Below are 12777 nucleotides of genomic sequence, written 5' to 3'. Positions count from 1 at the left end.
GAGCCGGTCGGGGCGGCAAAGCCGGAGAAGGGACGAACGGCGTCGGGAACAGCGCTGGCCGGGGCCGAACCTGCGCCGTCTCACAATGTGGGTCCCAGGTCGGAACAAAATGGTCCTGCAACCGGGGCAAGGGAGGAATAAACAGCACCCAGTGCGGCGCTGAGGGTGGAGCCGAGGGAGGCGCCGGCAACGCCGCACCTCGTGTTGCCGGGGCCGGAGCCGCAGGATCCTGTGGTGCCGGGGCTGGCGCCGGTGGCGGAGCCGCCGGACCAACAGGATCTGGACACGGGACCGCGGGGCCCGAAGGCGCGCCAGCGGGAGCCCGGGGCCTAAAAAGGAGGTCCATGGTACCAAGGAATTCTTGCACCTGTTCGGGAGTCGCCGATGGACCCGGGTATGGCGGGTAGGCTGCGGGACTCCCAGACACCAGGGGTAGTGCCGGGGCGCAGCCCCTGTCCCCCGCGTCCGGCTCCGGGGAGCAACGGGGGAATGTCGGAGAGCAAACACGCTTCTTCGGCTTCTTTTATTGGCGTCGCTTACCGGAATCCGAGGGTGAGGATTTGGAGCCGGAGGAGCGATCTGTGAATAATGCACACAAATAATACACGCTGAGTTCTGCAATCTAACATGTTTTAGCAAAGGAACGCTTGAAAACAATCTTCTCGCCTCCCCAAACAGCTACCATAACCTTGCAGACTACTGGACTCTGACAGACCAAACTAGAATCTTCTCAGAATACAGTCTTTCTGCATTGCAAGATAAGGAGCCAGAGGGAAGCTCGACAGTAAACAAAAACATAGCCCTAAGTTAAGACATTTTTAATTGCTGACATGTTTCCGGATCATCAACCATCATTTTTTTCCATGTGTCTATAATCTATCAATATTGTAAAGATCCATCTCTACAACCAACAACAGCAGGCAACAGATCCACATTGGAAAATCCAAGAAACTATGTAGTATTTGACCTCAACAAATACCTCAAGTTTACATGGATTTTATTCAGGAGTACAACAGACCCGAATAAATAAGCTGACTGATATAGAAATCACAGATGAAGCAATACTCCTTACTCTTTATATGACCAATTTGTATAGCACCACCCCAACCCCTTTGAAGGATTACAAACAAAACTAAAAAAAAGTATGCTTGCTCACTGGAAGTTGAGAATCCAAACCAATTTATATTATCACTATTAAATTTCACCATTTATAATTGCTTCAATTTTAATGGCAAAACAAATATTTAAACGCATCATTTTCAACAAGCATACTTGAAGACATCCTGTGGTTACGACAGGCACGCGCAATGACAACTTCTCTAAGATACAAACTATCCAATTAAATGGACAATCACAGTAGGCAAACCTGGGATTGACTATTACATTCCACAATCGACGCACAAAACCACAAGACACACATAGACCTCTATATCAACAAAAAAAAGAGTCACACCGCAATAAATTATCAGTACAAGGATACCACCCATAAGTAATAACTGAAAACCTACCTTTTAGCCAACTATTCAGGGTAAATTCAATTGCACTGGATGAAACCTATAAGATATACAAGGCTAAAACGCTACACAAATTTAAAAGATAAAATTAAGATATACAATTGTCACTCTACAAAACAACCAACATCAAATAAACAATGTTACTCAGAAAGAAGCACTCTTAACTGCACAAATAAGAGAAAATATATATATTTTTTAAACTAGAAAATTTCGGAAAGCAGTCCGGAAAAGCAAAAACTACAAAACACCCAACAACCTGGGAGGGAATCTGCATTAATACCAAAGAAACTTGTGATACAGACTCAACAATCTATCTGATCGAATGTCTATGCTCTAAAGTATATTTTGGCCAAATCACAAGAAAGGTAAGCAGAGTCTCAGAGGATATTTCCCCAACAAGAGATATTTTGATATAAACCTTTAGCCCGGAGGTCTAAATGAGGAACAACTGTTTTCCTATAATCACAACTGCACCTTCTGAGTAGTTCCAAGACCAAAAAACAAAAAACCGCCACACAAACATTTAAAGGCCACAAGCACTGAAAGAATCAAATTACATTTTCCAAAGTTCTCTTTGAGCTACAACATAAAACAAAAACAAACCACATCAGCCAGAATGCCCCACGGACTCTGATTTCTTACGTCCATTTAAAATGAATAAGAATGCCACTCCCGGGTAAGTAAGATAGACAATGGTGCATCTGTGGAGCGCTGAGATCAGCACATCAGATGGACTTAATGGTACATAACAATATGAACAACTACATAAGAAAGACTAACTTGCCTGCAATAAACATAGAGACTTTAACAATTATTTTTAATACAATGCTTATGTAAATGATAGATTGCTTATTTATTCATATTTTCTTTAGAAAAACTGTAAATAAAAAAGTTCCCTCAAAGGATTTAATCAAAAACACATTGAGAGAGAAGGATTTGTTGTACAAATTCACCACTAAACAATTTACATAATACATTGCTTAATGAAAAATAACTAATTTCAACGGAGTTGACCTTTCTTTAATGAGTGTGCTCTCCTGCCCCCAAGAAAGAGTTCTTAGAAGAACAAAAGTTGATTTCTCACAGCCTGAAGGGTAACTAGCAGCATGCAAAGTAAAACTTATGGAATAAATCAACTGCAACAAGTATTGTGGATTACACATTCCAAGAAAACCATCAAAGTAACTGAGTGCATGTAGTTAAAAACCTGCAGCGAGATAATATATATGATCAGCACACAAATGCACAAATAGGCGTGTTTTTTTCTCTCTCTCTCTGTCATTTTAAGGTTGGAGGTGCCCTCTTTTTTGCATGCCCTACGGAGAGAGTGCAGGAGAGTGCCCGAGGAGTTAGTATTGCATTATTTCTTTAGTGAGTCAGTGACACTGTTACCGCCAATGTGAGAGAATAGACCGAAGTAACTTGGAATTACCTGGGTACATGAAGTCTGTGTGAGGAGCATGTCTAATGAACAGTGCCAAGAGAAGGATTCTTAAGCAAGAAGACGCATTGGGCAATCTGGCTTTCCCATCTTTCCAATCCAGAGGTGAAGTAAATCCAGCTTTACGTATACATATAGTACATATATGGATCCAGGCAAATTATGGACGGCAAACAAATGTAGATTAGAAGTATAATCCTGGAAGAGATTTGAATTGTCCAGTTACTTGGCCTCTTGGGGCAGATTTATGCCAGTGATTGAGGTTTGAATGACCAAGGGCCTGGATTGGGTATAGTGTGGGTTAGTTATCTGCCTAGAAAAAGAATGTTTTCAATTGAGGTTTTTTCTTGTGGGGGTGCTCAGCGGGCGTGATGGATTGAGCTGCAACCTTTCCACCAACCAGGGCGAGTGTGAGCTATGTGATTTGGTTTATCCTTCTTGGTTCCACAGCCAAGTGGGGTTTCTGGAATTTTAATCCTCATCCTAACCTGTAACATATGTTTTGTTTTTTTACCTTTGGAGTTCTGATGGCTCTCCATCTGGTTTTCTAAGTAACTTAAGCGTGTAAATGCCAAAGTTATGATGTGGAGTTTGGGACTCATATTTTCTTAATGGTATTGTAATTGCATTTATATAGCGCTTTCTACCCCTGACAAGACGTCAAAGCGCTTTTTCGGCGAGTAGCACGCTACTACGGGACCCATTGAGGATTAGTGTTGAATTAGTATAGTGAAACATGCAAGTAAATTTTAAGTGGTGGATAGGTTAGTCAGTTATTTGGATTCGGAAGGATAGCAGGAGGATAGAAGAGGAAGAAAAAAAAATAGTTTGTATTTATATAGCGCTTGTTACCCCTGATAGGGTGTTGAAGCATGTTAGAGGCGTATGGTCCCCGAGTGACATTTTGATAGATCCTTTTCCACATTGACACCTGGTTTTCTTCAATCTTTCTTAAGTCTCACCTCACCTACTTGGTTGGAAGAGGTTCTCATCAAGCTGTGGGAAAATTAGTGCTTCGGCCCTTGACCAAATGGAAACCTGCATAATGTGATTGTTTCCATGCTTCCTCCATGTATCACAAAGAGGGTATGACAGCGGCAGCTAACTTCTCATCTGTTTTTGAAAGGAAGTCTGCTGCTGTTACAACTATGATTAAGAGCAACTGGAAGAAAACTATTTTGGAAAACAGAAAACGACTTGTGCTAATAGTGGAATCAGTACTCCATTGTGCCAAACAAGGTATAGCTCTTCGAGGACACAGAGACAGTGGACAACCTATTACATAAATTCAAACCTTTTTTCCCTCTTCTATATCTCCGCTATCCTTCTGAATCAAAATAACTGACTAACCTATCCACCACTCAAATTACTTTCATATTTCACTATACTAATTCAACACTAATCCTTTATGGGTTCCGGAGTAGCGTGCTACTCGCTGAAAAAGTGATTTGATGCCTCGTAAGGGGTAGTAAGCGCTATATAAATGCAATTACAATACAATACAATCTCATGTCCCTACACATTGCGTTCTTTTCCATGGATACTTTCAGAACTGGTGCAGCTTTGTGACTTCCACCTTATCCCTATATCCCAATGCTTTTCATCCTCTTAGGTTCATTATCTCTGAACTACATCATTGCTGGCTATCTGGCATTCGAGAGTCTAGTCCTGAAGCTCCCTGATCCAAGTGTTTCCTGATGATAAACAGATCTTGCGTGCCTTTCGAGCCCGGACTCAGATGTTTCTAAGTAAGTAAATTTGGGCAGTTGTTTGGCGCCCTACCCAAAGAATAGCGGGATATTGTTACACTGATACAAAGTTAGCCTGATCAGACAAGTACACACCTAGTCAGGAATAAAATAGGCCTGTGGGAAATTTTGAGTACTCTGGCATAACTTGGGCAATTTTGGTAATTTCATAAACCAAAAAGTAAAATTAATTACACAGATTTCGCCACTACACCACATCACATAATTTTGGTGCAAAAGTTTAATGAAAGATGTACCGTTCAGGTAATTTATGAATGAGGGAGGCATTTCAGATAGATTTTATTTTTTATCGGAGAGGACTGCTCGAATAACTTGCGTGCTAACTAAAATGCAAACTAGAGCAGGAGTGTGAGGTGCATTTTGCGTAATTACACGTAATTTTGTGGAAATTTCTCGTAATTATGCTACATCAAATTACGCGAGTTTCACACACCCCTAGAATAAAACAGCCAAGCAGTGAATACTCACTTACCACAGGGAGAGCAGGTCCCTTGCCCAGCAAATGTATGCCTCACCCCATGCACATAGTAGACCAGAAAACTATCCGAAGCTCCGCTGTGCTTTGTGTTGCCAAGGTGCCGAGGACCCTCAAATACGCCTAATATAAGTTATGCAATATTGGTGGAGCAAACAAATCTGCAAGCACTGGAAAAGGACTGTACTTGTGAGTTTTCAAAGCACAAAAAAGTGTAAACACTTAATCACTTAGTTTTAAAAACACTACTAAACAGAGAAAAAAAAACCAGAATTCAAAACCATTAGAAAATGAAAACAGGAAAGTCCAGCCTTGAAGAACAAGTTAATGATACTTGGTGAAGACGCATTTGATTAACGAAGCAAAGATTCAACCAGAAACATTTCTCTGACTCCCTTCATCTTGATGTGTTATGTATTAATCTTACATGTGTATCTTGTTTTGTTGCCTCTCGATTCTGTTTCTATGGATTTAATTAATGGCCATTTGGTAGCTAGACATCAGAGGTGGCAACAGTTGTTCTAACATAAATACGAACACTTCCGGTAGTGCAGCAAAAGTGTCACCTAGCTCAAGTTTAAACTTTACTACTCCAGTATTCTTTCTCAGCCTATTAATTACAACCCTCTCCTCCCTGAATAGCAAAGTACTCTTGTTTAATATTTTAGTTGTGATGGTGTGTGCCTTTTACCTGGCCGCCTTGCCTTGTTAGGTTACTGAGGCAATGTAGTAGGTGAGGGGGAAAAATCCTATTTTTTTTTGCTTAAAATGTGGCCTAGAATCCTTACTAGATATCAAAGGAATTCAAAATATTGAATTTCGTGGAAATAGCATGCAGGAGAGTTTAAATACCCATGTCCCAGGAAACACCATCACTTACTAAAATGACATTTTCTTTGAAAGTTTCCTTCAGTTCTTGCGCTGCCAAATATTCTGAAGATACAATTCGACTTCTCTTTTCCAAGATTACAGGATTGCCTAAAACCTTGCGCTGATTTCGAAGAGAAAAATAAAGTTAAAAAACAATGTAGGAAACTCGGATTTAATCAATCAAAAATGAGGAGACCCTGTTTTCCACTTGTGATGTCCTTTTTCCAAGCCATGCCCTCTATAAACATTGTGCTGGGCACCACTTTTACTAGAACTGAGGGATAGAACGATGGTGTGTCATACAATGTTATCTGTGGATTCCAGTTATTTTGTGGTTGTGTTGCAGAAGCAAATACGCGGAAGCTAGATATTACCCTAGGCTTGTGTAGCGTTGTGTTGCTTTTGACCTAAATGTGCGTTTTATAAATGGCTATAGCTTGCTGAAACTGGAAAAGCTGGGTCCCTGTAGGATTACAGAGAGATACATTTAGCAAATAGTGGTGTATGGAAACCTCCTCACATGAATCACGCCAGTCCAATGGCATATCAGCACTGTTTGGAATTGTTTAAAGTGAAAATACTCTGAAGCCTGGGCAACAATGAACGTGGCTCATTATTTAGCAGGGGTTGCTTTTATTAATTTCATATTGGCTTGGATGGTATTTTACCAATCCAAAGCTATAATACTGTGTCTGTAGAGGTAAAAAGGCTTTTGTCATGTTCCAGCTAGGCGTGGCCAGCACTAGCTAATCCTATACTTAAAACCTGTTGCAAAAATGGCAAAGCACTTTGCCACTTTTCTAGCAGGGTGTGGATGGCCCTATGCTAATCCAATGCTTAAAACCACTTCTAGAAAAATAGATATTTGAGGTGAGCATTTTTTGAGTGTCGGTGGGGTTGTAGAGTGTTTTATATATAAAAAAAAACCTGTTCTCCACTTAAAACGTGGGAACTACACAGAATTCTCTACTCCCTTTTTGCATAATTTATTATTCACTATAGGCCTGAAAGGGTATTACCTTGATATATATCTTGATGTGCGCGGGTGATGCTGTGTTCCTTCTGAGGTTAGTTGGGGTCTTCTGTGAGCTGGAGTACCTCTTGGTTACGCTGTTTGAATGGTAGGTTCTGTTGTGGTATTGTGCTTTTCCTTCTGCTGTAAGTTGTTAGCGTATCACCAAGTTTAATTGTTTACTTGTGAGCATGTAGGAAAGGGCCTTTATCAACCTGGTAAACTTAACAGGACACTGCTTCCAAGCTACCACAGCCTCTAGAAATGCCTGGTTCACCAGGTTGAACGCTTGCCCACCATCAAGCAATAACATTGGTATTTCTGTATCTGTTATAGAAGAGTAATCAATAGCCTCAACCAGGTAATGCGTCTTCAAAGATAAGAAATGTCAGGGGATAAAAATCAGTCGGACCATGATGAAGAAGATAAAACAAATCATTCAGGCCAATCTTACTGTGAGTATTTTCATAAATATTTTATCAATTGAATTTAAAAGGCTAATTGGTCAGCTTGGTATATATAGCTCAGAATGTTTGTTTTGTTGTAAAAAGGGCTCCAATTTCCCTTGCCAAAATATTCTCTGAAATTAATTTTGTGTGAAAAAGAACATTATGAAGAATTATTTGTTCTCATTCTGAAATTAAGTCTTATATACTCCACAAGGTAGCCAGTCTTGACCTGGCGCTTTATGGCAGGGTAATACGGATACTGCTGTGTAGACGACTTCTGCTTTAATGTGATTCAATAGAGCGGTTTTATAATCCTGACAATTTCTTGAGATTAGCTGCCTGTAGGAAGATTCTTTTTTAGGCATTTGTAGTTTGTGGTGCCATTTTTCTGAATATAAATTACTTATTGAAACTGAAGAATGCCCTTACAGCTTCCCCTGTGTCCTCAAAATGCATCCGATTTCTTCTTCTAAAATAATTTGTGAAGGTTTTTTTTTAAATTCCTATCTTAAATGTAAACATGCCAATAACTGCCCACGTTGATTATGCTCTGTACATGTGTGCTGGTAGACCATATTTAAATTTACAGTCTTTCTTTCCAGAAAATTTAGCTTAGCCTTCTCAAGCAATGTATTTAAATCATCTAATTACATTCATATGTACCTGGTGTAAGTGTAGATCTACGTTCTGCTGTTCTCTTGACTATTTTTTCTTCTTTTTCCCCAGGAAGAGAAATGAAAACTCATTTAAAGAAAACTTTAAATGCATCCCACAGTATTCTAATTTAGGCAGATTCCTCATTTATCGTTAAATATTCTTTGATAGCCCTACGTCAGTCCTCTATTGAGTTTTTTTCAACCAGTAATGACAAATCTAGCCACCAATTTAGCCGTGTTATATTAGTTTTCGAAGTGTTTAAATTCTCAGTAAGATAAACCATACAATGTTCTAAGATAACAGTTGAAAGAATAGAAGCCTCCAGACCAATTAAAATCTGTTATCTGGCTAATAAGAACATTCTCTATCCTGGCATAAGTATTCTACTTCTTGCTTTCATATGTGTACTGGTTGGCACTAGGATGTTGTGGCCGCCAAATATCTTTAGCCACAAACTCTGCATCAGTGTTTATATTGCGGACAGATTATGCAGTTTTCCTTATCAAAAATGTCTCCATTAGTTGCCCCGGGATATTTTATCCTTGTGTGTTATAGTAAAATCGCCCCATTGTAACAGGAACTATAGCAACTCAAGCAAAAGCTCTAATAGAGACTCCGGTTCATCCACTTTAAGTCCACCGTAACTACCAATTGTGTATTCGTGTCCTCTAAACACTGATAAATGATGTATAGCTGGATGTGTAAATATTTTAATTTTGTTTTAGTGTGAAACGTTTTATAGCTTATGGTCGAAATAAGGTATTATATACAGATAATAGTAAACATATGCCAATTTTATCCCATTGAACCCGTGTATAAACTACAAACGCTGAAAACAGAAATATTATGACAGTTTAATAAATTCGACATGCTGATTAGAATGTGATGCTCATTTTGCCGAAACAAGACCAATGCATTGCAAATCAAAAATAGGTGTAATTATTACAGTTGAATTAACCATGCAAGTATTGCTCTTGTCTGAATTGGTTAGTATTTTAGTGTGAACCCCCCAAAAATGTACCTTAATGAGACCACCAAGGGATCGTGAGCGGACATGCTTCTTTCCCAAGGGAGTATCTCTGTCAGACAATGGTGTGCCACCATCTGGATGTTTATTAAACTGCAATAAAAAAAATAGATTCTAGGTGTTCATAGTTATAACATACCCACTTAAGTAAATAAATATCTCTTAGCAATTCAAATTGTTACTACAAAGGCAGAAACATAAGAACGGGGCAAAGAGGAATAGGTCATTTCCACCACAAATGTGACATTTGCAGCCACTAATTTGTAGAATGCCCTGATCGCAGTCTGGACCGAGTTCTGTGTTCACAAGTAGCCCAACATCACACCTTCAGCTCCAGCTCAGGAGGGTGTGGCGGTCCTGCAAATGATGCAATTCGGTCACTGAATGATTATGTCATCTGCAGGACCGGCAGCCAAGAAACTGCTTCCTCGATTCCCTGAGAGCAGAGGGGCTGAAAAGAGGCCCCGATCTGCCTACAGGTAGGTATCACTGAAAACATAGGAAACTCATATTTTCAGCTATACCTCTCTAACTGAGCAAAGTGCCAGGCGGTCACAGTGGGATCTTGTTGTTTGCCGGTTCTACCAACTCAAGGCAGGTTTTTTGTACAGGGTGCAGCCCTTTGGCCTAAGGCCTGTGCTCCCCACAACGCCCCCAATACTTTCAGTCTCTTTGCCCCCCCACCCAGCCCTCCTCCTCCCCAGAGTGGACAAGGGAGCAGAGAGCCCAACAAACACCAGAGAAAGTATGAACTAAAAATTAAAATGTGGGGATGGCCCACCATCCAAAGCCCAAGCCACCACCACAAAAGGTTGAGGAGGCAAAAAGACCACTAGACACCAGAGAAAATCATAAAACAGTCAAATGGGTGCTGGTGGTGGAGGGGGGTTGGGGAATTCGTTTTTCTGCCCCCTCTTAGGAGGCAGATGGGGGCGGGGGGGGTCAACCCCCCTGTTCTGCTCCTTCAGGGATGTTCCCTCTGCAGAAAGTTCACCAGCCACCAGGGAAAGTATTAATGGGATGGGGACGGACTACAATGTAAAGAGACGGCACACAATGTACAGGGACATGCCTGACCCCAAAAGGGGGCATCACAGTCTTTCTGCGATTAGGGGTATGCCCAATTTGAGGAGGGGGTGCAGAAAGCCCACTAGACACCAGGGAAAGTCTTACATAATAAAAAAGTGGGGCGGCCCACTATTCATAGGGCCATGCCCCCAAACAACAAGCATTTACAATGCAATGGTCTCAGCATTGGTAAAGTTAGAGCTATTGGCATTGCTCATGACATTATTTTTGTTTATGTTTTTGTTTTTAAAACATTTAAAGAAGCGGCATTGTTATTTACAATGTCAATAGCTTAATCCCTCTCAAATACGAGACCTATTGCATTTGCCCCCACACACAGAGCCACCTACACACACACTGATTAAGCTATTGACATTGTAAACAACAATGCAGTTTCTCTACATGTTTTAAAAACAAGAACAAACAAAAAAAATGTCATGAGCAATGCCAATAGCTCTAACTCTCCTTACCCCCCCCCACCCCCAACCGCGCCCTTTATGAAAGCCAGACAGTGTCTTGCTCCACCGTTCAGTACAAAGTCTGTAAGAGACCTTTGCGTTTTTAGTCAGATATGCGTGGACTTTGCATTTCCGTGGTAGGATACAGGAAGGGAAGACCAGCCCCGCAAAGCACGTACCCTAAACGGAGATGCAAGCAGAGCTGGGTCGGGGTAGACATTTTTGCAGAGTTTCCCGTGGTGACTCGTCAATTCTTGCGGCTGCGTTACCCCTTACCAGTGGAGAGCTTACTAAGCAGGAGGGGGTCGGAGATCTACTTAAAAGCCGTTTCAGTAGATTTTACTTCATTTGTTGACTCACCGCTCCTGCCACCGGCCCCTGCTGACTTCCGGCCGCCTGTCTCACTGGTGCTCCCCAGGGGGTGAAGGCGGAGGATGACCAACACGCGGGACAAAAACTGCCACTTTTGAGGAGAACATTACAGACGTTTGCGGGTTTTGAGCCTCCTCTGCGCCCCTCGGGGGAGAAGCTTCCAGACTTTCTGTTGGTTGTCTGCGTTGCTCGACCGGTTTAGGGGGCACTGCCCGGGGAGCAAAGAGTACTGTCAACCATCAATCATGGCCCTCAGAACCGGCGACCAATCAGCTGACGGGAGTTCTGGGAGGCTGAACTACACGTCCGCAGCACACGGTGACAACAGTGAATCTTGCAGTGAACTACGGGGAAGTTAATGGGCAACTGAGGAAAGAAAAGAGGACACTTATTTATCATAATATAACACACAATCGCAGAGGAGGGCTCTGTTAATGAGCAACACCGGCTGGGAAACATAAGACATACTTTAACCCATCAAATTGTCAGGAGGAGTCTCTGAAGAAGCAAGGCGTTAGTTGATGGTTGGCACCGAGGATCAGAGGCCACCTACATCGGCCTTTAGCAGAGAGATACACCAGGCACAACGGACCACTGTAGAAAGAGGCGACGAGACATCCGACTAACGAATAACTAACAGTGAAGGAGCAGCCAGACAGCTGGTGGGGAATAGCAGGAAACAATGTTTCTTACCCATATACATTTCCCACTGCATTGCCCAGAAAGCAGTCAGTCACCCTTAAACGTCTTATTCAGCTGTGGCACATTTACAAATACAAAGTAAAGAGGGACAAGCTGAGGGCACCGGAAGACACCACCGCCTTTCTCCGAGGCAGAGCAGAAATGCCTCGGAGAAAGGCAGCGGCATTTTCGGATTCGGGGGCGTGTTTGTCTTTTCTCTCCTCCAGCCATTGGCTGGAGGAGAGAATGAGACTTCTTGCAAAAAACACGCACCCCGATCCGAAAAGGACGGGGCCTAATCGGAATGACTGACCTCTTCTCCAATGGCTGGCCAGCATTCAAGAGGCCAGCCAATGGAGAACAGGGGAGAAGAGGGGCAGGTTCAAGCCCCTCTTCTCCAAGTCATTAAATCTTGGAGCTAGACTGCGCAAGCGCAGCTTTCGCAGCCGAGACCTAAAAAGGGGGGATGAACCTTTCTGCACCCCCTGGAGGGTGAGAAAGCCTGCTAGATGCCAAGAAAGGACTGCCATTGTCCTTGGTCTTTGGTTTGAGCTGTTCCTGTTGAGGGCTCTAGCCTCTGCCACACAAGGGAGTAGCGTTTTTATTGGACAAGAGCCAAGTGGGGAACACTGGGTGATAGGAATTTGTAGATCTCTGTAGATTCCCGAAGTTTCCCTGAGGGTTTAGTTTTCTGAAATGTCTTGGTGTGGAAGGTGTCCCTGGGTGGAGGCAGAGCTAGGGCCCAAATTCCACAGCTACCCTCAGTGCATGGTGGTGATTTTACCAAGTGGAATGTGATGTCTCCAAGTCGTGTTTAGGAGTATTTTGTGTCACAGTTCCTAGGTCAAGCCACAGAAGTGGGGTACCATTTGTATCGGGAGATGTGTGGGAACACATAATAGTAGAATATTTTTTATTGCCAATTGGATTCCTATGCTTTTACGATTTCCGAATACAAGTCTATGTGCAAGAAAGACTTTGTGA

The 12777-nt window shown here is 42.2% G+C and overlaps 1 protein-coding gene across 7 annotated transcripts in view; it reads right to left on the bottom strand.

Moving 5' to 3' along the window:
- ARHGAP19 (Rho GTPase activating protein 19) overlaps positions 1-12777 on the bottom strand; it is a 209646-nt gene that overhangs the window by 27239 nt on the left and 169630 nt on the right. For 2 of the 7 annotated variants that reach the window (XM_085606401.1, XM_085606406.1), the window contains exons 9-10: positions 9209-9307; positions 6080-6190 (exon numbers count right to left, since the gene is read on the bottom strand). The exons of 3 other annotated variants lie outside the window; for them this stretch is intronic. In XM_085606401.1, coding sequence (XP_085462527.1) covers positions 6080-6190; positions 9209-9307 — 210 coding nt within the window. The remainder of the gene's footprint in view (positions 1-6079; positions 6191-9208; positions 9308-12777) is intronic. 2 more of the 7 variants (XM_085606408.1, XM_085606407.1) reach the window with 1 other exon arrangement.

This window comes from Triturus cristatus, chromosome 1_2, assembly GCF_964204655.1.
Source record: "Triturus cristatus chromosome 1_2, aTriCri1.1, whole genome shotgun sequence".
NCBI lineage: Eukaryota > Metazoa > Chordata > Amphibia > Caudata > Salamandridae > Triturus > Triturus cristatus.
This window is presented reverse-complemented; position numbering and strand designations above follow the sequence as displayed.